At 44.9% G+C, this 24,326-nt stretch overlaps 4 protein-coding genes across 10 annotated transcripts in view; 2 read left to right on the top strand and 2 right to left on the bottom strand.

The window, feature by feature from the left end:
- cdc123 (cell division cycle 123 homolog (S. cerevisiae)) overlaps positions 1-1,491 on the bottom strand; it is a 7,708-nt gene extending 6,217 nt beyond the window's left edge. Inside the window, exons 1-2 of one of the 2 annotated variants that reach the window (XM_029461616.1) lie at positions 1,367-1,491; positions 94-178 (exon numbers count right to left, since the gene is read on the bottom strand). In XM_029461616.1, coding sequence (XP_029317476.1) covers positions 94-167 — 74 coding nt within the window. In that variant the 5' untranslated portion in view covers positions 168-178; positions 1,367-1,491. Of the gene's footprint in view, positions 1-93; positions 373-1,366 lie in introns of those variants that run through there. The other variant, XM_029461614.1, reaches the window with a different exon arrangement.
- nudt5 (nudix (nucleoside diphosphate linked moiety X)-type motif 5) lies at positions 677-4,596 on the top strand. Of its 2 annotated transcripts, none has more exons than XM_029461617.1 (11): positions 677-751; positions 1,361-1,503; positions 1,720-1,792; positions 2,127-2,194; positions 2,276-2,328; positions 2,396-2,503; positions 2,644-2,739; positions 2,821-2,922; positions 3,408-3,416; positions 3,503-3,556; positions 3,633-4,596. In XM_029461617.1, the coding sequence occupies exons 1-11, from the start codon at positions 692-694 to the stop codon at positions 3,740-3,742; spliced, it is 876 nt and encodes a 291-aa protein (XP_029317477.1). In that variant the 5' UTR covers positions 677-691; the 3' UTR covers positions 3,743-4,596. The 2 variants fall into 2 exon arrangements, with proteins under 2 accessions (XP_029317477.1, XP_029317478.1); XM_029461618.1 differs by lacking the exon at positions 677-751 and adding an exon at positions 930-956 and having other exon boundaries at positions 3,633-3,742.
- Positions 4,597-4,868: 272 nt separating this feature from the next.
- fbxo18 (F-box DNA helicase 1) lies at positions 4,869-16,342 on the top strand. Of its 2 annotated transcripts, none has more exons than XM_029461612.1 (21): positions 4,869-5,222; positions 5,665-5,826; positions 5,925-6,499; positions 6,704-6,840; positions 7,106-7,253; positions 7,326-7,507; positions 7,585-7,650; positions 7,845-7,927; positions 8,285-8,453; positions 8,739-8,958; positions 9,050-9,137; positions 9,223-9,318; positions 9,389-9,525; positions 10,119-10,215; positions 10,460-10,626; positions 10,703-10,784; positions 10,857-11,051; positions 14,731-14,856; positions 15,013-15,119; positions 15,829-15,963; positions 16,120-16,342. In XM_029461612.1, the coding sequence occupies exons 1-21, from the start codon at positions 5,204-5,206 to the stop codon at positions 16,279-16,281; spliced, it is 3,153 nt and encodes a 1,050-aa protein (XP_029317472.1). In that variant the 5' UTR covers positions 4,869-5,203; the 3' UTR covers positions 16,282-16,342. The 2 variants fall into 2 exon arrangements, with proteins under 2 accessions (XP_029317472.1, XP_029317473.1); XM_029461613.1 differs by having other exon boundaries at positions 5,665-5,821.
- Positions 16,343-17,409: 1,067 nt separating this feature from the next.
- il15ra (interleukin 15 receptor subunit alpha) lies at positions 17,410-24,182 on the bottom strand. Of its 4 annotated transcripts, none has more exons than XM_029462144.1 (8): positions 24,027-24,182; positions 23,087-23,293; positions 20,487-20,534; positions 20,339-20,386; positions 19,361-19,444; positions 18,767-18,859; positions 18,603-18,675; positions 17,410-18,451 (listed from the first exon to the last, which is right to left on the bottom strand). In XM_029462144.1, exons 1-8 carry the CDS (start codon positions 24,100-24,102, stop codon positions 18,373-18,375), a joined length of 708 nt encoding a protein of 235 aa, XP_029318004.1. In that variant the 5' UTR covers positions 24,103-24,182; the 3' UTR covers positions 17,410-18,372. The 4 variants fall into 4 exon arrangements, with proteins under 4 accessions (XP_029318004.1, XP_029318003.1, XP_029318006.1 ...); XM_029462143.1 differs by having other exon boundaries at positions 18,767-18,862; XM_029462146.1 differs by having other exon boundaries at positions 18,767-18,862; positions 23,172-23,293; positions 24,027-24,164.
- Positions 24,183-24,326: the final 144 nt, after the last annotated feature.

Raw genomic sequence — 24,326 nt, forward strand, 5'->3', positions numbered from 1 at the left:
TGGATGCTAACGTTAGCTCTCGTCTAGCTGGACTGACTAAGCTCTCACAGCGCATGCGCACCTGTTAGTTTCTGTTAGTTTGTGTCTGTTTACCTTTTAATCGTATGTTTCTTGAATATCGGATACCAAACCGAAAACTGACAGTGGACAACTTGCTCCTTCTTCATGCTGCAATATCCTGTAATGGACAAGAGTGTATCATTCAATGTCTTCCCCTGGTATTATATTTATATATGTATATATAATGTAATGTATGTAATATATTAATTGATATTTATAGATATGTTCAGGCAGTTCTGCTCTCTGTTCGCACTGTTGTGGCTTCAGGTGGATGGATTTAAATCACATTGGTAAACAAGCAAAGCTTTACTGCCGGAAGGATGTGACACATCGTGTTACAGGAGGGGAAGCTTTTCCGCGGCGCACATGTGGGCGTGGCCGGGGTGAGTGATTTACAGAGATCGTTTAGTGCCGTGAGGACTCACTCAGCAGCTTCAAAACTTCACAGCACACTTTATGACTTGTGATACTGTAGTAGGAAAAGTACAGGAGTTACCGATAACACATATAATTAATCTTATTTTATACATTACATTTACATATACATATACATATACATTATTTTGGGTAAATATCATCTTCATACTTATTTTACTGTGTTCATTTATAATTTTACCAACTACGTTAATAAATGGTCAAAATAAACGGAAAGGCTAAACAATCGTCCCCATCTATATCTTGCTGTGTTTGTGTGAGTCTCTCTTGATTGTCAGGACACTGGATCGTCTAGTGTTTATCGTTGTTGTAGCATCATGTCCAGCTGTTGATTGAATTATATTCTTCTCAGTATCATGCTTCCGTCTTGTTTTGAACTAAAAACACTAACGATGGCTCTTCTATTCAAGGTCCCGGTACAGTGAGCCCACTCACAATACCAGGATCCTGAAATCCAAGCTGTCAGTTTGTACACGTCTTCTCCTGTGAAACAGATTCATGGTCACAGTCCACACAGCTGTGTGACATAATTAATGTAGCTAACATAATATATCTTTGTATACTGGTCAACTCGTATATTATTTATTGTAAATGATTGCAAACTCTTGTGTTATCCCCACATGTTGCCTCGTATGTTATTGAAGGTCTAATTTAAACATGTAGACATGACACAATGGAAGTAGTTGACATTAATTATAAACTATAATCTTTCTTTCTTTCCAATTCAATTCAAAGAGCCTTTATTGACATGACATTTTCAGGAAACAGTGTGCCAAAGCATCAAAATAGAAAGTACACAATAATAATAATAATAATAATAATAATATGAATATGAATATGAATATTAATATGAATGTTAACACAGCATTACCATGAAGAGTGCTGCCTCAGCTGTCCAGCAGAGACCCACGTGCTCCCTGAGGATAAAACCAGATTCCGGAAGTGGCGGCGGAGTGGCTCCTCTCTGCTGATCCACTCTCTGTCTCTACAGTTCGGTCGTTATTTCACGTGAGTTCACTTTATTTTGTTCATGTTGAAATGTTGATTAAAGTTTAAAATAAGGAGGTCCGGCAGCAGGCAAACAGAGCCCGGAAGAGAAGAACTGCGCGCCCTGATCTCTGCTCTCGTGCTGGTGTTTGGATTCTGATTTGTTTCGTTTTGATTTTGTTTAGTGAACAGCATCACACTCTCAATCTCTCTGACTCGACTTTCCTCCATCTGCAGGTATCCAGAAGTGACGATGAGCAGCTGCGAGGCCCCCAAAGAGACGTGTGCTCCACACATAGTGAAAGAGGAGGTAACACTGCTTTCACGGTTTTATTCAGTTGTACATCTTATTATTTCTCAGATTCTTTAATAAATATAAACCATGTCTTAACTCCTCATTGAGTATAAAGCATGTATATAGCTCTTCATGGAGATTTGAGTATTAGGCTCAAACTGCAGGTACACACAATTACACAATTTACACCAAATTGGCCTTCTGGTTGATCCTTTTAGGATGATCCTGTACAATCATGTCTGAGTCCTTTAGGCAGAGAACACCCTTTCAGTCATTCTCTGTTGGATGAGATTATTAGTCGTCTTTACTGAGCTGTGCACATCATATCAGCTTTACTGTCCTGTTGCAGCTCATGGTAGCAGGAAAATGGGTGAAGTTGGAGCAGACGACCTACGTGGACCACGCTGGGAGCACCAGGTACTGTTCTGTCTCTGTCTGACATCACTCCACCATCCAACACGTTTCCTGCTCATAGTTCAGCCTGTTTTCGTCCACCAGGACCTGGGAGTCGGTGAAAAGGACAACGAGGCAAACCAGCGCAGAAGCAGACGGTGAGCGTCTCTGTCCTCTCGCTGAGTTGAGCTGGAGTTGTGCAGCTGTAACACATGTTTCCTGCAGGTGTTGGGATTATCGCCCTGCTGAAGCGCACGCTCCATAAAGACTGCGTCGTGATGGTGAAGCAGTTTCGTCCTCCGATGGGATGCTACACTCTGGAGTTTCCTGCAGGTGAGAAGGTTTTCCATTATTAAAAAGTCCTTCAATCTGATTGAAGCCCCGTGTGAGGCCTTCGTCTCCAAAACGCTTTATGTCTTTGATTTGTTCCCCACACTTTGGGACTTTTTAATCTGTGTCTCTGCTGTGCTCAGGGTTGATTGACGAGGGGGAAAGTGCCGAGGCTGCTGCACTGAGGGAGCTGAAAGAAGAAACCGGCTACAAAGGAGAAGTGGTGGGAGTCACTCCAGGTATCCTCACACTGCACATGTGACCAGGGCTCCGTGCTGTAAAGTTCTAGTTTTTAAGAACGTATGTTCTTGTGTTGGCAGTGACCTGTCTGGACCCCGGCCTGTCTAACTGCACCACCCAGATGGTCATGGTGAACATCAACGGAGATGAAGGAGAGAATATCAGCCCTACACAGCAGCTCGGTGAGGACACGGGATTCATTATTTGAGCCCTGCTCACCTGTCTAACTCTTTGACCTCCTCCTCCTTTTTGGCTGGGAGAGCCATAAAAGCCAAATATTTGTAAATGTATTTCCTTGGTGTGTGGGTGGGTTTATATTTTTTTTGTTCACTCCTCTCCTTTCCTCCGCTCTGTCTCGGACTGTTGGTGTGTGCGCACGTGTGTTTGTGTCGGGAGCAAAGCCCCGCCATTCGCGTAACAGAGCTCAAAATTGTCTGCGAGCCATATGGCGTCATCGAAAGAGCCATAGGTTCCCGACCTTATTCTCTCGGGGCGTCCTTTGCTCCGTCACTTCCACACATCGGGCCGTATGCACAGACAACAGATTCCTCCTCAGTCGACATGTAGGAGGGATTTAAGGGAACAAAAGTAGAGCCCCAAAACTCCCATTAAAAGTGTCTATAATATAGAAACATGAATAATCTTGTTCTCTTGTGTTCTTCTACAGGTGACGGAGGTGAGTTCTGTTCCCTATCTTATCAGAAATAATGCTTTTCTCTCATGAAGCGAATCCTCACACGTGCTGTAATCTTCTCTTCGCAGAATTTGTTGAAGTCATTCTTTTACCTCTCGATGAATTCCAGAGGAAGATCGACGGTGAGGCTCGGACTTTTTGAGTGAGCGACGCATCATTTGGACACACTAACTAACTCGTGCTTGTTTTATCTGGCAGATCTGCTGAAGAAAGAAGACACCGTGGTGGACGCTAAAGTGTACATCTTTGCCATGGGGATGGTCCAGGCCTTCTTTAAGCCGAGGGAGCTCCCTGTGCTGAAGCAGTGAGGGAGGAAGAACTTCGGGCTCCTGCACAGGACGGGGACTTGGTATTGAAAAGCAAACTTCCAAATTGTAATAAGAAATCGTATGAAAAGTTTTAGACACCATCTCATATTTTAGTAGTTATTTCTATGGAGTATATGGGTCATCCATTGAGCAATATGAAAGTTAGAAGACACAGAACCACTTTGTGTGTTAATCATTCTGAACATTATGGAAGTGTTTGAGAAAGGAGCCTGAGGACGCAGCATGTTCTGCACCTCTGTTAGTTCTCAGTATGGAGGTCCCTACGTACACCTTAAAGCCTGAAACTTACTCCACACAGAAGATTTCTGCCTTTAGTCTCGAATGCCTTACTTGATGAATAGTCATTTCCAGGTTTTTATGAGATTATATGTAGTTTTGATGAGATGCAGTTTGTTGTAATTTTTATTTAGTGATCCTGAAACATTCCTAACATTCCTAACATTCCTAACATGCTGTTTTGACAACTTGATGGGAGAAATGAAATGAACCTCGTCTGATTTTTCCTCTTAAAAACCGGCTGTTGCTGAAGTACGGTGTGTTTTTATTCTCTCGGATTACTTCAAGCAAGCATTTTGTCTGAAGGCATCCGGAGCTTTAGAAGAAGTAAACAAGCCTTTAGTGACAATAACTCATGCATTGTAATAATAGTTATGAGTATATAGTGGATACATTAACATCAGTGTTAACAATGTGATTTCTCTTGTGTATCTCTACAAGCATTAACTGATTAATAAGAAATAAACCAACCTTGTTCTGTTGCACTGAACATTGATGCTGTACTACAAATTACTCACCAATGAATAAATGTGCTTCTATTTTTGCTCCTTCCTCAATCTGTGTTTCTGTCTCAAAGTGAACGAGCTCTTTGTACACGTCCTATGTTAGTAGTGTTTGATGTCCTGAAGATGTCCTTTCAGTTTGATATTATATTTGAAATAATGAACACAGTATTTAAATAGGCATCCACATGTCTTTATAGTAAACGGATAATTAACATGTAATACTTACTGACCTAGTTAAACACAATCAGCGTCTCAGTGTAACGTTGAACACTGGAGTCCAGGAGGTGACGCTGATGCGCCCGGCGATGCTTTGACAACTTTAATAAGATCAACCGAAGAAGAAGATGCAGCCAATCAGGTGTCTCCGTGAACAACAACAACGGTTACTTAAATTATTACGAAGTTCGCTAACTTCTATCTTCTAGCGACAAACTGACGCAAACACGAGTCCTTGTGAGGACGTTACGTCACTGTCGTCAGATTCACGGTAGTTTCTGAGCAGCGTTTACACTTTAGTGACGCGTCATGTTAGCATGAGTGCAAGAAGCTAGCAGCTAGCAGCAGGTTTTTCTCACCTTTAAGGTAACGTCAGGAGCGCGAGCCGTTTCTGCGTCTAAACCAAAGTGAAACTGAACAGACGGAGGAGCTGAACACAAAGATGGAGACTGCTGTTAAAGGTAAGGTACAGGTACCTTTAGCTGTCAGTAGCAGGAGAACAGCCACCTGCACTCTCACTGTACATCTTAGAAGTAGTGTTTGCACTTTATCTGAAGAGGAAAGGAAAGTAACATTGGACTTGATCATGTGACTGTTGATCTCCACACGAGTTCAGAAATCTTCTCAGGGTGCGAAAGCGTTTAGACTAAAACAGAACTTCTCTAATATTCTCTTAACGTCGTCCATTATAAACCATCATATAATATATATATATATATAATGTCTCATATAAAAGATGTAGTGAGCAAAGAAAAGGAAAAAACATGTTGGAAAGGACCGACTGCTAATTACTAAACTGAAGAACGGCTGAGGATGAAGAGGGGCTGAGGATGAAGAGAGGGTGATGATGAAGAGGGTCTGAGTTGTGCTGACTGGATGCTGTTTGTTGTTGTCTTTTTCCAGGTAAGGCCAAAAGGAGGCACCTGAATGCAGAGGAATGTGATGAACTGGGTGCAGAGGGCACTGATGCCCTCGCCCATCCCCACACCTTCACCCCCAGGCAGGGCAGTCGCGACCCCCACCGGGGGCTTTACCCCAGGACGCCCACCAAGCGACAGAAGTGTGGTAATGTGTTGTAAACGTTTTCTCAAAAAGTGTTCTCAAAATATCTTTAAACTGACATGAAGAAATACATCTCTTATGTTGTCTCGTCCTCCCGCCAGCGTCCGCCTCAGGAAGTCCTGCCGGGAAACAGAAAGGCATCGGCAGCTACTTCCCTGTGACACGAGTCCTCAGTTCCAGTCCGCACAAAGTCTCCCAGCCCTGTTCATCTACACGCACTACTGGACTAAATGGGGAGCTTTTCACTGAAGAAGAGCTAAACTCCGTGAAGGGGGAGGAGGAGGACGATGATGATGATGAGGATGTCAGCCTGTTAGCTGCGGCATTGGTGGCAGAGCCTGAAGCAGAAGAGGAGGTGGACGATGTCAGCCTGTTGGCTGCAGAGATGGGGCCGGCGGTGGATTATCTGGAGGGAATGACAGCAGAGATGTTTGGGGAAGATGATGAATTTAGTCAACGTGAAATTCTCAACGAGGAAGAGGAGGTGGAGGCCCTCCCTGACGCCCATTATGGTCTCCTGGGCTGCAGCAAGGTCCTGCTCCAGCCCCAGGGCTGCATGGAGAGTCTCCCAGAGGAGGTGCTGAGGCAGGTGATGAGCCTGGTGCCTGCCCAGGACCTCTACCGCAGTGTCAGCCTTGTCTGCCATCACTGGAGGAACATCGTCCAGGACACCAAGGTCAACAAAGCACAAAATTACATTAAGTTGTGTATGAGCGGCAGGGTGAGGGGGGGCACGTGTGTAGTTGCTGCAGAAATTACTTCCAGCAGGTTTCTAAATATAAAAGAAGATGTTTTCATTTATCCGTCTCTTGTGGTTTCAAACTTTGAGGTTAATTAATGCTCACCTAATGAATACAGGTGTTTGTGCTCCACTGTGCAGTTTGTCCCCTACAAGAAGCAATACTACCGCTACACGATGAGAGAGAAGGACACGGTGCTGCAGATCTGCTCCATCCTGAAGAACAGCGGAGTCACAGATCCAGCATCATCGCAGCACAGCATCCGACGCCTTGTTGTGTAAGTCTGCGGGGGCGGGACGTGTAGGAAGAGTCTCTGCAAGGTTTGTGTTGGAAATGAACCCAAACTCAAGGCAGAGCACCAGAACGATCTGTTCGTTGTGTTCAATATGGATGTGAAAGCATTTATTTTACAAATGATGTGAAGAGGACTATGAATAACTTTTAGATTAACGTTGTTGTTAATGTTTAGAGAGCCTTCACTATAATAAATATAACAATATAATAACATCTACTGTGTGTAATAAATAATGTGTGTGTGTCAGTTTGATGGCCCAGCATAAGGTGGGGGAGCGGGTGAGGCCGGAGGAGGTTCTGGAGTGCGTTAAGAAGCATCGCTTGTTCCCTCAGGCCAACGCCTCCATCACATTACGTATTCCTGATGTTCACAGGTTCTTTAATCTGGGCCTTGAGGTATGACTCGCACGTACAAACACACAAAGGTCCTCTGTGTTTGTTTCTCACATCCTTCGTTCTGATCCGCAGGGTCCAAACCCGTATGCAGCCATGGCTGTGATATTGATCCTCAGTGAGAGCGTTGTTGACGTGCAGGCCTTGGTGTCTCTGCTCAGCGGCTGCATGTCGCACAGCGCCGTCACAGAGTACCTCAGCCACATGGCCATGATGTTGCTCGCCATAAAGAGGAGCAACATCAAGATTAGTAACAGGTAAGAGCTGTAAGCACCTTTAAATGATCACGTGGTTCTTGTCAGCCGCTCTACAGTTCTTCTCTTCCTGCGCTCAGGTTGCATTACAACATCTACCATGTGCTTCACCTGATGGAGAACGACCTCTTCTCTGTGGGCTCCGGGTGAGCTGAGAACATTGTTTCACTGACGAGAGAGACAGCAACAGAGAGCTACATTTCACAATCATATTCAGTTCAGCTTAGTAACAACAGTGTGTGTGTGTGTGTGTGTGTGTGTGTAGTGTGTGTGTGTGTGTGTGTGTGTGTGTGTGTGTACATTCTGTGTGTGTGTGTTACATTCTGTGTGTGTGTTGCAGGCCTCAGCTCACAGGTCAACAGCAGCAGATTCTCAGCCACGACGTCCAGAAGCATCATGTGGTCAAGATTGTGGCTTTTGCAGGTTCTAAACGTCCTTTTATTCACTAATTCACTTTATAAACAATACAATGACCGTGTGTTGCCAAGTTTACACAGACAGAGAATTAGCTTTATTCTAATTATTATTCACCCTGGCTCAGAGCTTCTGAACACCACCTGCAGTGCATGTGTGTAAAATAGATGGCTGGAAATGAATTTATAAATCTTCTCTTTTAAAAGGTTCAGTAAAACAATGTGAAGCATGTTTTGTTTGCTTTGCTCGTATCTGAAGTTTGAGAGCAACAGCTGGCGTGTGAACGTTGGAGCTCAATGACAGCGTGCTGTGGACCCACAGTGCAGGTCAGAGGTCACAGAGCTCACCGCTCCATGCTGTCTGCAGGTACGGGGAAGACGACCACGTTGGTGAAGTACGCTGCGCTGCGGCCACACCTTCGCTTCCTGTACGTCGCCTTCAACAAGTCAGTGGCCAGCGAGGCTCAGCGCCGTTTCCCCAGCAACGTGGCCTGCAAAACGGTCCACTCATTGGCCTTTTCAGACGTTGGGAGGAGGTGAGAAGTTCTGTGAATACAGACAGATATAATCTGTAACATCATGAATTACAAATATACTCCACATGCTGTTCAGTATTTAGCACCAAGATAACGGGGCTGTTTATAAACGGCACACAGGAAGCTACGCCTCTGCTGAACACGGGAGGATATATATATATATTGTATATATGATGACGACATGGTGACCTACTGCAGAAGAACAACCTTGACTTTAATAGTTCTCTCCTTCTCTGTTTCCGGTGTTTTCCATCACTTGTGCTTCTGCGATCTTCCCTGCTGCAGATACCATTTTCGTCAGAAGCTGATCTTTAACCTAAAGCCATTCGCCATCAACTCCGTTCTCCCTAAAGGCCGCGGTGGCTTTGCCAAGGCCAAAGTGGTGACCACAACTCTCAACGCCTTCATGGCTTCAGCAGATGAGACCATCACTCTCAGACATGTCCCCAGCAGCCGCATGGCCAAGAGCGGCCGCAGGGAGATTATAGACGAGGATGAAAAAGCGGTATGAACGTATACGAGTGACCCGCTGCATAAGTGAATAAATAATACGTTCATAACGCATCTAAAGCGTGTCTGTTGTTGTGCAATCCTAGTTGTTTGTGCATGACGCAAAGAAGATCTGGAACAAAATGAAGGATCTCAATGAGACCCAATCAGACGCCTACCACATGACCCACGATGGTATGCAGTGACACGAATACAAGTCAGTGTTTGTAACATTCGAGCGGATGCAGCACAGCTGGTAAACACAACTTCTGATTCCCAGGTTACCTGAAGTTATGGCAGCTCCAGATCCCGAAGCCCTGCTTGTCTGACCAATACGATGTCCTTTTCATCGACGAGGCCCAGGACTGCACTCCAGGTATGATTACGGCCCTGCAGGACTGTTGTCCTCTGAACTTTGTGATGGTGTCTTCTTTTCCCTCTCTCAGCCATCATGGACGTGCTTCTGTCTCAGTGCTGTGGGAAAATCCTGGTCGGAGATCCTCATCAGCAGATCTACACCTTCAAAGGAGCGGTCAACGCCCTGCACATTGTTGACCACACACACATCTTCTATCTGACACAGGCATGCACTTTCTTATCCAGAGGACTGTGTGCATGCCCCACTCTTTGTCATATTGCTCTCTAAGAAATCTGTGTTTGCGTGGTGCGGATTTTCTTTTAGTTCCCTCCTCTCCACTCTGTCTCTGACTGTAGGTGTGTGTGTGTGTGTGTGTCGGGAGCGGAGCTCCGCCCTTCGCACAACAGAGCGGAGGAGAGAATGTGAATGTGCAAAGCAACGCAGTAGACACTTAAACGTGCACATAAATGAGATGAATAACATAAGCGTTTAGGTTATTTAATAAGAAAGACCTGTTCAATGTGAAGACTGAGTTGTGTCTATTAAAAAATCTAAATAAAATTGAATTTCAGGGGCGGCTCAGTAGCGATATCTCCAATGTCCATTAAGTCAATTAAAAACTTATTTTAAAGTGATCAACTTGATTTAGATTTCTTTCTTCACTTTGAAAAGTCACTCAGTTGAGTTTAAACAGGAACTGAAAAACATGATTAATGATGGGAACTGTAGCGTGCAGTGATCCCGTATCCCAGTCAGACCTTGTGTTGAACCATCAGCAGTTCAGTGTTCACCTCCATGCCACTGATGTCTTTGTTCAGAGCTTCCGCTTTGGTGCTGAGATCGCCTACGTGGGCGCCACAATCCTCAAAGTGTGCAAGAGAGTGGAGAAGATTCTAGTGGGAGGAAAGCAGAAAGGTAAACACTGGAATACTGTTTCATTTGTGTTGTGCTGTCTGCTTGAATCACACTTTATTTATATAGCCCAATATCAAAAATCACAAACCCTGAAACCTCAGGGCGAGAGGACGCGGTACTTACTTACTTTGTGACGAGCACAAACATGCACATTAGAAGTGTGTGTGTATAAAACCTTGATGTAATATAAAAATATTAGACTGTCACTGTTAGCGCGTGTGTGTGCTACATGTCCACTGTACAGGCGGTGTGTGTGACGAGACTGCAGACGAGGTTGGAGCAGCTATGAGTTCGGGTGTCAGTCTTTCCCGTGGCAAGACGGCCATCTTGTCGAGATGCAATCTCAGCGTGTTCAATGAAGCCGTCCGACTCACGGATTCCAACCCGCAGTGCCGCATCCACTTCATAGGAGTGAGTCTCACAGACACACACAAGAAGAAGCTTATTTTCTATCACAAAGACACAACAACCCATTTTTCTCCTTCAGGGGGTCAATGGTATCGGCCTGAAGCGGATCCTAGACATCTGGCAGCTAATGGGCGGAGCAGGAGAGAGCCAAGGCTCCACATGTGAGATGCACACATGTACTGTCTGAGGTAAAACAAACTGACTCTTTGACATTAATGTTGAACTTCCTTCAGTCATCAGTGATCCCTTGATTCGGTCATTTGCCAAGAAGAATCTGAATGGCTTCTGGGCCCTGAAGTCGTACGTGACGCAGACCGAGGACATGGAGCTGGAAGGAAAACTCAACATCGTTGAAAAGTATGGGAAGCGCATCCCTGAACTAGTGAAGCGCCTGGAAAGTTGCTTTGAAGGAAACTTCCATAAAGCAGGTATGCAAACAATTTTGAAATTGCTGACTTGCATGAAGGCCTCACCATTTACAGACTAAAATATAACGGCACACAAACCTCAAACATGCAATGTGCAGCATATAATGAAATTAGAAAGCAACGTGCACACAGCTCGTCTAATCCCCTCCTTCAGACACTCTGTACAACATCAGGGGGACACGTCCCCTCCTTCAGACACTCTGTACAACATCAGGGGGACACGTCCCCTCCTGCAGACACTCTGTACAACATCAGGGGGACATGTCCCCTCCTGAAGACACTCTGTACAACATCAGGGGGACACGTCCCCTCCTGCAGACACTCTGTACAACATCAGGGGGACATGTCCCCTCCTGAAGACACTCTGTACAACATCAGGAGGACACGTCCCCTCCTGCAGACACTCTGTACAACATCAGGGGGACACGTCCCCTCCTGTAGACACTCTGTACAACATCAGGAGGACACGTCCCCTCCTGCAGACACTCTGTACAACATCAGGGGGACATGTCCCCTCCTGAAGACATTCTGTACAACATCAGGAGGACACGTCCCCTCCTGCAGACACTCTGTACAACATCAGGAGGACACGACCCCTCCTGTAGACACTTCTGTACAACATCAGGGGGACACGTCCCCTCCTGTAGACACTCTGTACAACATCAGGAGGACACGTCCCCTCCTGAAGACACTCTGTACAACATCAGGAGGACACGTCCCCTCCTGAAGACACTCTGTACAACATCAGGAGGACACGTCCCCTCCTGTAGACACTCTGTACAACATCAGGGGGACATGTCCCCTCCTGAAGACACTCTGTACAACATCAGGAGGACACGTCCCCTCCTGCAGACACTCTGTACAACATCAGGGGGACACGTCCCCTCCTGTAGACACTCTGTACAACATCAGGAGGACACGTCCCCTCCTGCAGACACTCTGTACAACATCAGGGGGACATGTCCCCTCCTGAAGACATTCTGTACAACATCAGGAGGACACGTCCCCTCCTGCAGACACTCTGTACAACATCAGGAGGACACGACCCCTCCTGTAGACACTTCTGTACAACATCAGGGGGACACGTCCCCTCCTGTAGACACTCTGTACAACATCAGGAGGACACGTCCCCTCCTGAAGACACTCTGTACAACATCAGGAGGACACGTCCCCTCCTGAAGACACTCTGTACAACATCAGGAGGACACGTCCCCTCCTGCAGACACTCTGTACAACATCAGGGGGACACGTCCCCTCCTGCAGACACTCTGTACAACATCAGGGGGACACGTCCCCTCCTGCAGACATTCTGTACAACATCAGGAGGACACGTCCCCTCCTTCAGACACTCTGTACAACATCAGGGGGACACGTCCCCTCCTGCAGACACTCTGTACAACATCAGGGGGACATGTCCCCTCCTGAAGACATTCTGTACAACATCAGGGGGACACGTCCCCTCCTGAAGACACTCTGTACAACATCAGGGGGACACGTCCCCTCCTGCAGACACTCTGTACAACATCAGGGGGACACGTCCCCTCCTGAAGACACTCTGTACAACATCAGGAGGACACGTCCCCTCCTGCAGACACTCTGTACAACATCAGGGGGACACGTCCCCTCCTGCAGACACTCTGTACAACATCATGGGGACACGTCCCCTCCTGCAGACACTCTGTACAACATCAGGAGGACACGTCCCCTCCTGCAGACACTCTGTACAACATCAGGAGGACACGACCCCTCCTGTAGACACTCTGTACAACATCAGGAGAACACGTCCCCTCCTGCAGACACTCTGTACAACATCAGGAGGACACGACCCCTCCTGAAGACACTCTGTACAACATCAGGAGGACACGACCCCTCCTGTAGACACTTCTGTACAACATCAGGGGGACACGTCCCCTCCTGTAGACATTCTGTACAACATCAGGAGGACACGTCCCCTCCTTCAGACACTCTGTACAACATCAGGGGGACACGTCCCCTCCTGCAGACACTCTGTACAACATCAGGGGGACATGTCCCCTCCTGAAGACATTCTGTACAACATCAGGGGGACACGTCCCCTCCTGAAGACACTCTGTACAACATCAGGGGGACACGTCCCCTCCTGCAGACACTCTGTACAACATCAGGGGGACACGTCCCCTCCTGAAGACACTCTGTACAACATCAGGAGGACACGTCCCCTCCTGCAGACACTCTGTACAACATCAGGGGGACACGTCCCCTCCTGCAGACACTCTGTACAACATCATGGGGACACGTCCCCTCCTGCAGACACTCTGTACAACATCAGGAGGACACGACCCCTCCTGAAGACACTCTGTACAACATCAGGAGAACACGTCCCCTCCTGCAGACACTCTGTACAACATCAGGAGGACACGACCCCTCCTGAAGACACTCTGTACAACATCAGGAGGACACGACCCCTCCTGTAGACACTTCTGTACAACATCAGGAGGACACGTCCCCTCCTGTAGACACTCTGTACAACATCAGGAGGACACGACCCCTCCTGTAGACACTCTGTACAACATCAGGAGGACACGACCCCTCCTGTAGACACTTCTGTACAACATCAGGGGGACACGTCCCCTCCTGTAGACACTCTGTACAACATCAGGAGGACACGTCCCCTCCTGAAGACACTCTGTACAACATCAGGAGGACACGTCCCCTCCTGTAGACACTCTGTACAACATCAGGAGGACACGTCCCCTCCTGCAGACACTCTGTACAACATCAGGGGGACACGTCCCCTCCTGCAGACACTCTGTACAACATCAGGGGGACACGTCCCCTCCTGCAGACACTCTGTACAACACACTGTCCTCCTGCTGGACTGCCTACATGTGCCCTCTGACCTCTACAGCTCACCTAGAATGCAGCAGTCAGACTGGTGTCGAGGAGAAAGTCTTTCCTTTGGTTTGAAGTTTGGACTTCTTCCTCTAACACTTTAAAATCTAATAAGATATTGAAATTCTGGTTTAGTTTAGTCTTTAAAGTTACAACATATTCAATAAAGTTCACTGGAGAAGAATCAAGTCACAGAGTTTATTTTTACATGACAATAAAAACTCACCCGAGGTTTCAGCCAGCTGAAAACACTGAAAGTTCTACCCTCCCTTCTTTTACTTCTTCCTTATCTTTTGTGGTAAAGACGAGGCCATAAGGTCCTCAGTGCTCCATCGCCCATTTTCATTTATCAATAAATCGTATGCCGCTACCTGTCAGACAGGGTCGTAACTCAGGCATGGCGTCTCGAAATCTCTTCCTCAGCATTCTTCCACAATTTAGCTTCCACTGCTCTTTGCCGCCATCTTCTTTGCTCCCTCTCCCTTCCCCGTGCACAACATTCATTGGTTTACTTCCATAAACCAGACTGTATACATTAAATATCTTTCAACTTTGTAATTTTACACACTTTCATCTTATATGTTTAATACAAAATACTTGATGGATAAATAATTCCTACATCCCCAGTTCTCCCACAATGCACCGCTCCTCCCTCCCTTCACTGGTCACCAGTAGCTGCTTCCAGACTCTGGTGCTCATGTTCATGTAGCTGTATCCCAGTATGGAGTTCTGTTTTGTTGGAAACCTACAGACGAGCTATGATGTGGCTTCACTGGCACGTTGAAAATGTTTCTTTCGTGTGTTGCAGACTTCATAGTGGGAACAGTGCACAAGGCTAAAGGTCTGGAGTTCGACACTGTGATGGTCACCGACGACTTTGCCAAGGTTCCTGCGTCAAAGCACAACCTGCACTTCAGTCCCGACTTCTCCTTCGGTATGTTTGACGGTTTCCATTGCAGCTTGTCCTGTGTGTTAGTTTATCTAGACTGATCATTAAGTCAATATATTGACTAATATGAACTTATTGCACATTTGAAATGGCTGTAAAAGGTGTTAAATATGAAATGTCATATTTGTGCTCCCTGCTCAGCTGATGTTGCTGACGATGAGTGGAACCTTCTGTATGTGGCGGTGACTCGAGCCAAGACCTCACTGATCATCACAAAGAACATCCGCCGCATCCTCACTGTGGCCGGGGTGAGACCCACATCTGTTCACTTATATCAGCACATGTTGGTATCATGTTCTTGTGCTTCTGGTTTAGTAAAGCTGTCACGATATCATCGTTGTTACAGAGAAGCTGTGGTTGTGTTACACCAACATCTTTCCTCAGTTTCACTTCCTGCGCTCTTTAAATGCTGCGAGGTGTTTGCTGTTCCTGCTTGAAATGGGATTCATTGGTTGCTTAGTTCTTTGGGTAATTCAGAATATGTGCAGGAATATAACTGAAGTGGTTTCGCTTGCATTAGTCCATCAAAGATAACTTTATAGAAGCAGAAAGTCAAACACAACTTGCTGTTTCGTCACTAAGAGTTGTTTTAGACTTCAGAAGATGTTGATCAGCCACGCTGAGAGTTTGTGTTCACTGCACTGCTTACACTTCTCATTGCTGTCATACAAGTTGTATACAAGTTGTATAAATGAGTTTCTGTTGGCGCCTGAACAGAGAATAAAGCCCTAAACACATGCATGAGCCCCTCGCTCACAAAACAAGACCACCAGCTTCACATACAGATTAATGGCCTGAATGAATAAACTCTGAGGTTCAGTCGCTGCTGCTCCTGGTGTGGATGTCCTGAACACCAACTATGATATATGAATTGATACTGGAGATGAACACAGATGAGGACATGTGTAAGCACTGTTGTTTTTACACTTTATTATAATAAGCCCCTGTCCTCCCCAGGAATACCTCCTGAAGGCGGAGATGCCCAGCATCCTGGCGCAGCAGGGCGACCCTCTCCCGTGCTGCGTGTCCGACTGCCCAAACTGCACCACCCCCGGCTCAGCCTTCATCATGGTCAAACGGCAGATGAGATGTGTAAGAACATGTCAGCTGCTCCTCAGTTAACAACAACACTTGCTTACAGCCTAGCTTTTACTCTTAGCCTTTATTAACATTTTGTGAAAGTTGTGTTGAAAAAAGTGTGAAACTGGAGTTAGTGAGTCAGAAATGTTTTGTCTGGTCTTTGTGCAGTCTGACGGGGTGTCTGCTGGCGGCCCGCTGTGTGAGAGGTGTGTGTGGACGCGCATCGGACCGGCTGCCTTCCTCATGACAGACAACGTGCTCTCCATGGCTGAAGTACCACAGAGACTGGGCCAGCAGGTCCATCACATGATGCTGCTGGCGCTGTTCTGACTGTGTGTGTGCCTGCTGAAGATCTGTCTGCTTTTAATTAAAAAGAGTCTTAATTCTCTACTGATGGAAGTCTTCTTTGTCCCGTTATGGTTTACGAAGGTGAATTATGACTTTTTAAAAGTAGCTAACAAAATCAAAGTATTTAGTGAATCCAGTTCTGTCGGCTGAGCAGCTTCCCAGAACACGGTCAAACAACAGTTCAGTTGATGTTCAGAGGTCGACCCCAACACATGATTCACATTATGTCTCATCGTCAGGTTCACTGTCGCTGAGCAGCTGGAGTCTCAATCTGCTGCCTGGCTGCTGTTTCTCTATTTCCTCATTCTCAAGCCAAAGAACTTGATTTATGGGATCCGACCAATAAAGCTGTTGATACAAGTTCATTCTGTTATGAAGTAATTTATGTACAACACTGGACGTGAGTTTTAAAGAATCATTTTAATGGAGAGCAACAGGAAATGTCAGAGAAACAAAGGCCAGCTGGATCTGAAATGAGGTAATGCCTCATGCTGAAGATTATAAAGCTAACACGGAGCAAAAACATGTGAGAATGGAAAGTAAAGTTCATAAGCAAATCAACAGATTATATTATTAAACGGGGGAAATGATCCATGTTTCAGTATCGTCAGGGATTAATATGCAAACTCTTCATATCAAACAATATTTCTGCTGTCTTCAGCATAGCTCCCAGAATACACACAAGGATTAATGAAGAGCTTCAGTGTGAGGCATACTCTTACATTCAGTGCGTGTGTGTGTGTGTGTGTGTGTGAGTGTGGTTAACTGCATTAACATTCACCACTATCTGAAAGCTGCAGGCTCAGGAGAAAAGATCAACAATGATAGTCTGTATGTTTCCTTCTGTATATCTATACAGATATATCTATATACACACAGGTCTGTGGCTCAGCATGTCAGATGAGTAAAGTAAATAAGCAAAGGGAGTAAACCAGTTGAAGGGCCACAGGGGCCCATTGTTGATCTCATACTTTCATTTACAAACATTTACAAGAATGGTGTGCCAATGTTATGTTATACTATTTTAATTCTGCTATTTTATCTGCTATTTCATATTATTTTAATTCTGCTATTTTTATAATGGTACTTCAGACTCATTTACATCAACACTGTGATTATTGTACTGTAAATGCTCTTATTCTGTCCTTGTACTAATTGTTACATTTTTGCTGTGACACACTTTGAGCTGCAATTCTTGTATGAAAGGTGCTTATTGTTATTATTATCATGAAATGATCGAATCTTCGGATTATGTAACCGATGTGCCGATATCACAAAGTGCCACGGTACCATCTTGACTTGATTCTGGGAACACAAATCATATAAGTTTTATATATATATATATATATTTATCTTAAAGACATCGATGATATTTGATCGTTAGGTAGCTGCTCTTTAGGTAGCTGCTCAGTTAGCCTGCTGACCCTCCCACATCCTGAGTGAAGAGTGAATAAAGTCTTTTTATACATCATTTACATTTGTGCATTGCTACATTTATTTGTATTTCTGCCTCTGACAAACGGTGTACTTGATCTGTTGCCTGCTGATCTGTCTTTCTAATGGAAATATCCTTTTACTCTTTTAGTCCAGTTCATCCAAACACACGGCGCACACTGTCGTCTTATAAGCTCCACACCTAAATTATCAAGTCTATCTGTTCCTTATTGTCTACTCTTCCCATGCACAGAGAAAACAACACTTAACAACTTCCTCCGCAGAATGTGCTCTTAAGGGAACTGTTTTTAGTCGGGGAATATTTTCAGATGTGGATGTGGTTGCTTGTTCTGTTTTACAGAGCAATGGAGCTCTCTGGCACAAAGCAATATGACCTGTGATGCTTTGTTTTAACAGACTGTAGTTGTTTTTGGAAGGATTGAGTAAGTTGGTTTTTCATGAGATTTGAAGACAATAAGAAATATCAGAATATCACCTGATTACGCCTGTTGTAGCACCAAATGGTCACAGGGTCGAAATTAAAGTTTCTCGTGCAGTTTAAATCTTTGGTTCAACTTAAAACAACAAATGTGTGACGGAGGCGATCTCAGTTCTCCAGTCGGTCGCAGGGGACAAACTCTACGACAGCTCCTCACATGCTGCAGGATTCATGGGTATCTGCTCGTCTGCCGCCTGCGGTGGGGTCTCGTTGGACCTCCTATCAAGGAAACAGTGATGAGATCATGAGCAGCAAAATAAACGACATGGGCATGTAGAAATTAAGCAAGGTGCTCTGCTGGATAAATCGGAGTAATTTATCACGAGAAAGAAAGTGTACACGTGTACAGACCCTCTGTGTACACGCTCACCTTCTATAACAAAAGAAGCTGATTCCCATCAGAGCGCAGACGATCACTAATGAAGCACAGCCGATCACGAGTCCTGCAGACGAGATAACAACATGAATGTTTGCCCCGTGCTCCTCGTCCTCTGCTCGTCTGGCTGCAGCAGCATCAGGTGGGACTAAACTTACTGGAAGTGGTGGACTGAAGCACGAGAGGATGAACATTGTTGGGAGGCTCCGTTGTGCTTGTGGTTGTCCACTGCGTCAGAGCGTCTACGTTTCCTGCTGAGGGAGAAACAATGAATATGATCAGGTATTCGTGAGGCAGTGCTGAACAAAAAGCAGGATCAATCTTATGATTTTTATTCTTTTACAAAACAACTGCTGTTTGCTTGAAAAGAGAAGAGGGAGCAGGATAGACCTGCAGCAGGAGAGACCACATGCAGCAGGAGAGACCACCTGCAGCAGGAGAGACCACATGCAGCAGGAGAGACCACCTGCAGCAGGAGAGAACACCTGCAGCAGGAGAGACCACATGCAGCAGGAGAGACCACATGCAGCAGGAGAGACCACCTGCAGCAGGAGAGACCACCTGCAGCAGGAGAGAGAGATCTGCAGCAGGAGAGAGAGACCTGCAGTCTGAGCATGTGCACGAAGCCTCTGTCTTCACAACATTCACACATTAGTGATTCTGCCAATGAACCCATGAAGCAACACATAATATATTATGTGTGTGTTGTCAGCAGTGTGTGTGGACAGCAGTATGTGTGGACAGCAGTGTACCCCGGATGTAGTCTGTCAGGGTCGGCTCTGCAGTCTCTGATGCTGACGGGCTCGAGGTCCGAGTCATCTGGAGGCTGGAGGAAGCTGCTGACAACAAACACATTTACTGACACACAACACTGACAGACACACTGAGACACACACATTGAGACACACACACTGAGACACACACATTGACACACACACTGACACACACACCCACTGACAGACACACATTGACACACACACTGACCCACCCAAAGCCTCGTCCCGCCTGCTTCAGCTGCATGTTGCTAGTTAACATGTTGAACTGACGAACTGCAACTAGTTAACAATTTGAACGAGTAAGCTACTTAAAGTCTCTTTAGATATATTAGATAGATAGTATAGATGGATACTTACACTAGTACAGTAATTCTTTCCTTACTAGTTAACTAGTTACACAAGCTTTATCTTACTAGATAACTAGTTAGGCCTAAAAGCGACCTAGTGAGAGATGTTTCCTGATGAGGCCTAGTTAAAAAGAGTCACTAGTTAACTAGTGAAATCTTAGTAGTTTGACAAAACTACTTACTAGCTGACATGTAGATAACTAGTAAGGTCAAAATAGACCAAAAATAGTTAACGAGTCTGCATTTATGCCTTAACTAGTGGGGGGGGGGGGGGGAATGTGAATGCGCAAGGCATTCACATTCACAAGGGAAAATGTATGTATGCTGTCGGAGCTCAGGTTCTGACTCCACACAGAAAAATTATGACAAGTATCTACATGCCCAGGTTCATTACAACATTATGCAATAATAATAATGAGGCTCACAGTTATCCTTCTCTGGATTGGGGGCAATCCATGTGTCCTAGTCTGTCACACGCATCATAACACACATTATCTAGACATATGTAGTGCTTTTTTAGTTTCCTCATTAGTACTTATACATTATTAGTTATTAGTATTATTGTAGTATTTCTTGTCTTCTAAATGCATGCAGACATAGAACTCACTGTCTGTGGTGGAGATGGTGGAGTCCTGGGGAAGATAAGTGTGTCCCTCTGCAAGATCAGACCATTAATCACAATGTGAAACTCTCTCCGGCTCGTATTGAACGCTATAACTTAGCTCCAGAGTGTTTGTGTTGGCGCGTACACGTACTTGTCTCTGAGCTCAGTGGTGGTGCTGCTGTGGGTCTGCTTGGGTCCGCTGAAACACAACAGAGAAGAAGGTGAGCACTTTGTTCGTCATCTGAAACTTCACAGCATGAATAAGATACAAAAAACTTAATGCAAAAAATGAATGAATCCTTCTACCCTTCCCATGATGCAACTTGATAGCATCTTTTGCCTGCTGAACGAAATAGCCCTGGTTTGAAATAGGCTTTTAATGATTTCCAGGTTGATGCTGTATGCTGATGATACGCAGCTCTTTCTCTAGAAAGTTCCTCCGTTTCTTCCCTCCTAAATAAATGTACTCATGAACATGCCACTATCTTCCAGGGACCCCATTGAATCCCACTCACAACCTTTGCTACAAGGTGTTTGGACTAAAGAAGAGGGCATGACTGCTTTTTGCTGGTTCTTCCGGTGCGGGTCATCCACCACTCTTTTTCCTACTTTAGTTTGGCGGACCTTATTGCTGCTGCTTCCATTTTGGAGTGGATTCTGAATTCAGATTCAATAAAGGGATACCAAACCCCAAACCTAGTTACATGTTCCAGTCAGCTGACCTGGACCTATCAGAGGCAAGGTGTTAACACTGTAGTCGTTACACAGCAGACCTTTGAGCCTCTGGGACCTTGGCGTGAGGTCGTAGTGCCACATGCGTGTGGCGGGACTTGGCGGCCTAAGACTGTGTATACAGGACTGTCTCAGAAAATTAGAATATTGTGATAAAGTTCTTTATTTTCTGTAATGCAATTAAAAAAACAAAAATGTCATGCATTCTGGATTCATTACAAATCAACTGAAATATTGCAAGCCTTTTATTATTTTAATATTGCTGATTATGGCTTACAGCTTAAGAAAACTCAAAAATCCTGTCTCTAAATATTAGAATATCATGAAAAAGTATACTAGTAGGGTGTTCAACGAATCACTTGAATCGTCTAATTAACTCGAAACACCTGCAAGGGTTTCCTGAGCCTTGAAAAACACTCAGCTTGGTTCAGTAAACTAAATCACAAGTATGGGGAAGACTGCTGATCTGACTGCTGTCCAGAGGACCATCATTGACACCCTCCATCAGGAGGGTAAGACACAAAAAGAAATTTCTCAAAGAGCAAGCTGTGCACAGAGTGCAGTTTCAAAGCACATCCACAAAAAGTCTGTTGGAAGGGGGAAATGTGGCAGGAAACGCTGCACAACCAAGAGAGATGACCGCAGCCTTAACAGCATTGTGAAGAAGAGTCGCTTCCAGAATTTGGGGGAGCTTCAAAGACAGTGGACTGAAGCTGGAGTCCAGGTATCAAAAGCCACTGTTCACAGACGTGTCCGGGAAATGGGCTACAATAGCCGTATTCCCATGGTCAAGCCACTTCTGAACTCAAGACAACGGAAGAAGCGTCTGACTTGGGCTATGGAAAAGAAGCACTGGACAGTTGCAGAGTGGTCCAAAGTCCTCTTTTCAGACGAAAGCAAGTTTTGTATTTCATTTGGAAGTCAAGGCGCCAGAGTCTGGAGAAAGGCTGGAGAGGAGCAAAATCCAAGTTGCTTGAAATCCAGTGTGAAGTTCCCACAGTCAGCGATGGTTTGGGGAGCCATGTCAGCTGCTGGTGTTGGTCCACTGTGTTTCATCAAGCCCAGAGTAAATGCAGCTGTGTACCAAGAGATTTTAGAGCACTACATGCTTCCGTCTGCTGAAAAGCTCTATGGAGATGAGGAATTCATTTTCCAGCATGATCTGGCACCTGCCCACAGTGCCAAAACCACCAGTAACTGGTGTACTGACCATGGCATTACTGTCCTCGATTGGCCTGCCAATTCCCCTGACCTGAACCCCATAGAGAATATGTGGGGTATTGTGAAGAAGAAGCTGAAAGACACCAGACCCAACAATGCTAATGAGCTAAAGGCCGCTATTGAAGCATCCTGGGCATCCATAACACCTCAGCAATGCCACAGGCTGATTGCCTCCATGCCACGCCGCATTGATGCAGTAATCCGTGCAAAAGGATTCCCAACCAAGTACTGAGTGCATTAATGGACATTTTCAAATGTTTGATTTTGTTTTGCTGTTATAAATCTTTTTTTTTACTTGGTCTGAGGAACTATTCTAATTTTTTGAGATAGGATTTTTGAGTTTTCTTAAGCTGTAAGCCATAATCAGCAATATTAAAATAATAAAAGGCTTGCAATATTTCAGTTGATTTGTAATGAATCCAGAATGCATGACATTTTTGTTTTTTTAATTGCATTACAGAAAATAAAGAACTTTATCACAATATTCTAATTTTCTGAGACAGTCCTGTATATTATACAATTTTAAATGGTTTGCTGCAGATTACATATGCTGCATCCTAAAGGAAAGCACACTTGTGTTTACATACCAGTTTCACAAGTTTCTGTGTGTGAGTTTACAGCTGACAGTTTACAGCGTGTCTCAGAGGGACTCATAGGAATGTGTTACTGCATACGAGAGTCTTGAGCCTTATGGCAGCAGATGGTAACTGTGGGGAGATATTTCTCCGTTCTCTGACAAATTTGTTTAGAATTTTGCGATTGAGCTCTTGACATGTAAAGACAAGAATGGAATCTTACATATACACTTCAGGGTGGGTGGGTTAGGCACCCAATGTGCATAACCATTATCAGGTTTGCATCTGATGAGATTTGAAGTTCCCACCTTCCTCACATAACCGTCTGTGCATTTGTAGCGAAAAGTCATGTTAATTTTGAAGCAGTTCTCTGGTGGAGGTTCAGTTTCAGGCATTTGAGGGATTCCTGGACATGGACAACTCCTTTTCTCTGAAAGAAAAAAACACTGTGTGAAACATTTCCAATATGGATGCAGAGATCCACACAGAAAGAGCAACAAGTGAAAGTGGTACCAAGTAAAGTGGTTCAATTTAGATTTTAGATTTCAGATAGCAAAGGAAAAACCAATAACACCTTTACAGAACTACAGAAATGTCACAAATGAATATAGTTTGTCAGTTGTGAATGAGTCCCATTGAAATAGTGCAGGTGTTTTAGTAAGAACTAAATATGACATTCATTTTATTAACCTTTTGCTTTACTGTAACTCCAGAAGCATATATTTCATAATACATCCCTAAATTAACACACGGACACAGGTACACATCTCTTCAACTCAAAAGGATCCACCAGTTTCCAAAGCTGGAGCATGTTCGGAAAGAAAAACACGTCTCTTGATTGCAGAAAGATCTTAAAACTGACTTGATTATTCTGCACATAGCTCTAGTTGTTATTACCGGTACAGTGTTACCTGCACGTTCTAGAGCTTGTTTTGGCTGAATTGTATTGTATGTACAGATATTAAAAATAAAAAGCTGCAGACAGTAACTACACAAATCCTCTCAGACGGTAGTGGCTGAAAGAGTTAAAATAATAATAGTAGTAATAATAAAAGCAGACACTGTGGTTACGTTTGTGTTCCTTTAATAGTGCAGAGTCCTGGTTGGGAGCAAAGTAGAGTAAGATTGTTTTAAAGGAGAACATAAAGTTGTTTTGCAGTTACCGTGGCTGGAGGCACGCGCAGTCCAGAGCAGACAGACCATCATGAAGCAGAACCCTGAGGATGCACGCGGGTCCATCTGAGGGCTCCGTGGTGTCCACACAAGAGTAATCCACGAAGAGTGCAGACCATCTCCACTCGACTGCTGCCACTCACAACTTTCACTTTCACTCACACTTCTCTATTATACAAAGCCACGGGTCACGTGACATGTTCCTGCTTACGGCTGCAGACGCCACGTTTGTAGTTCCAGTGAGCTGCATCAGACAAATACATCCAAATGGTGTTATACGGCGGCACCGA

This window comes from Cottoperca gobio, chromosome 23 (genome assembly GCF_900634415.1).
Source record: "Cottoperca gobio chromosome 23, fCotGob3.1, whole genome shotgun sequence".
Taxonomy (NCBI): domain Eukaryota; kingdom Metazoa; phylum Chordata; class Actinopteri; order Perciformes; family Bovichtidae; genus Cottoperca; species Cottoperca gobio.

What these genes read in the sequence shown, in the direction of transcription:
- nudt5 (XM_029461617.1), top strand. Translation starts at nt 692, where the DNA reads ATGGTCAAAATAAACGGAAAGGCTAAACAATCGTCCCCATCTATATCT. An exon ending in CAGTTCGGTCGTTATTTCAC is followed by an intron (nt 1,504 to 1,719) that starts GTGAGTTCACTT and finishes CTCCATCTGCAG; the next exon opens with GTATCCAGAAGTGACGATGA. An exon ending in CACACATAGTGAAAGAGGAG is followed by an intron (nt 1,793 to 2,126) that starts GTAACACTGCTT and finishes GTCCTGTTGCAG; the next exon opens with CTCATGGTAGCAGGAAAATG.
- fbxo18 (XM_029461612.1), top strand. An exon ending in AGTGGGAGGAAAGCAGAAAG is followed by an intron (nt 10,216 to 10,459) that starts GTAAACACTGGA and finishes TCCACTGTACAG; the next exon opens with GCGGTGTGTGTGACGAGACT. An exon ending in GCATCCTCACTGTGGCCGGG is followed by an intron (nt 15,120 to 15,828) that starts GTGAGACCCACA and finishes TGTCCTCCCCAG; the next exon opens with GAATACCTCCTGAAGGCGGA.
- il15ra (XM_029462143.1), bottom strand. Translation starts at nt 24,102, where the DNA reads ATGGACCCGCGTGCATCCTCAGGGTTCTGCTTCATGATGGTCTGTCTG. An exon ending in GCTTCAGTCCACCACTTCCA is followed by an intron (nt 18,676 to 18,766) that starts GTAAGTTTAGTC and finishes TCTCGTCTGCAG; the next exon opens with GACTCGTGATCGGCTGTGCT. An exon ending in AGCTTCTTTTGTTATAGAAG is followed by an intron (nt 18,452 to 18,602) that starts GTGAGCGTGTAC and finishes TTTCCTTGATAG; the next exon opens with GAGGTCCAACGAGACCCCAC.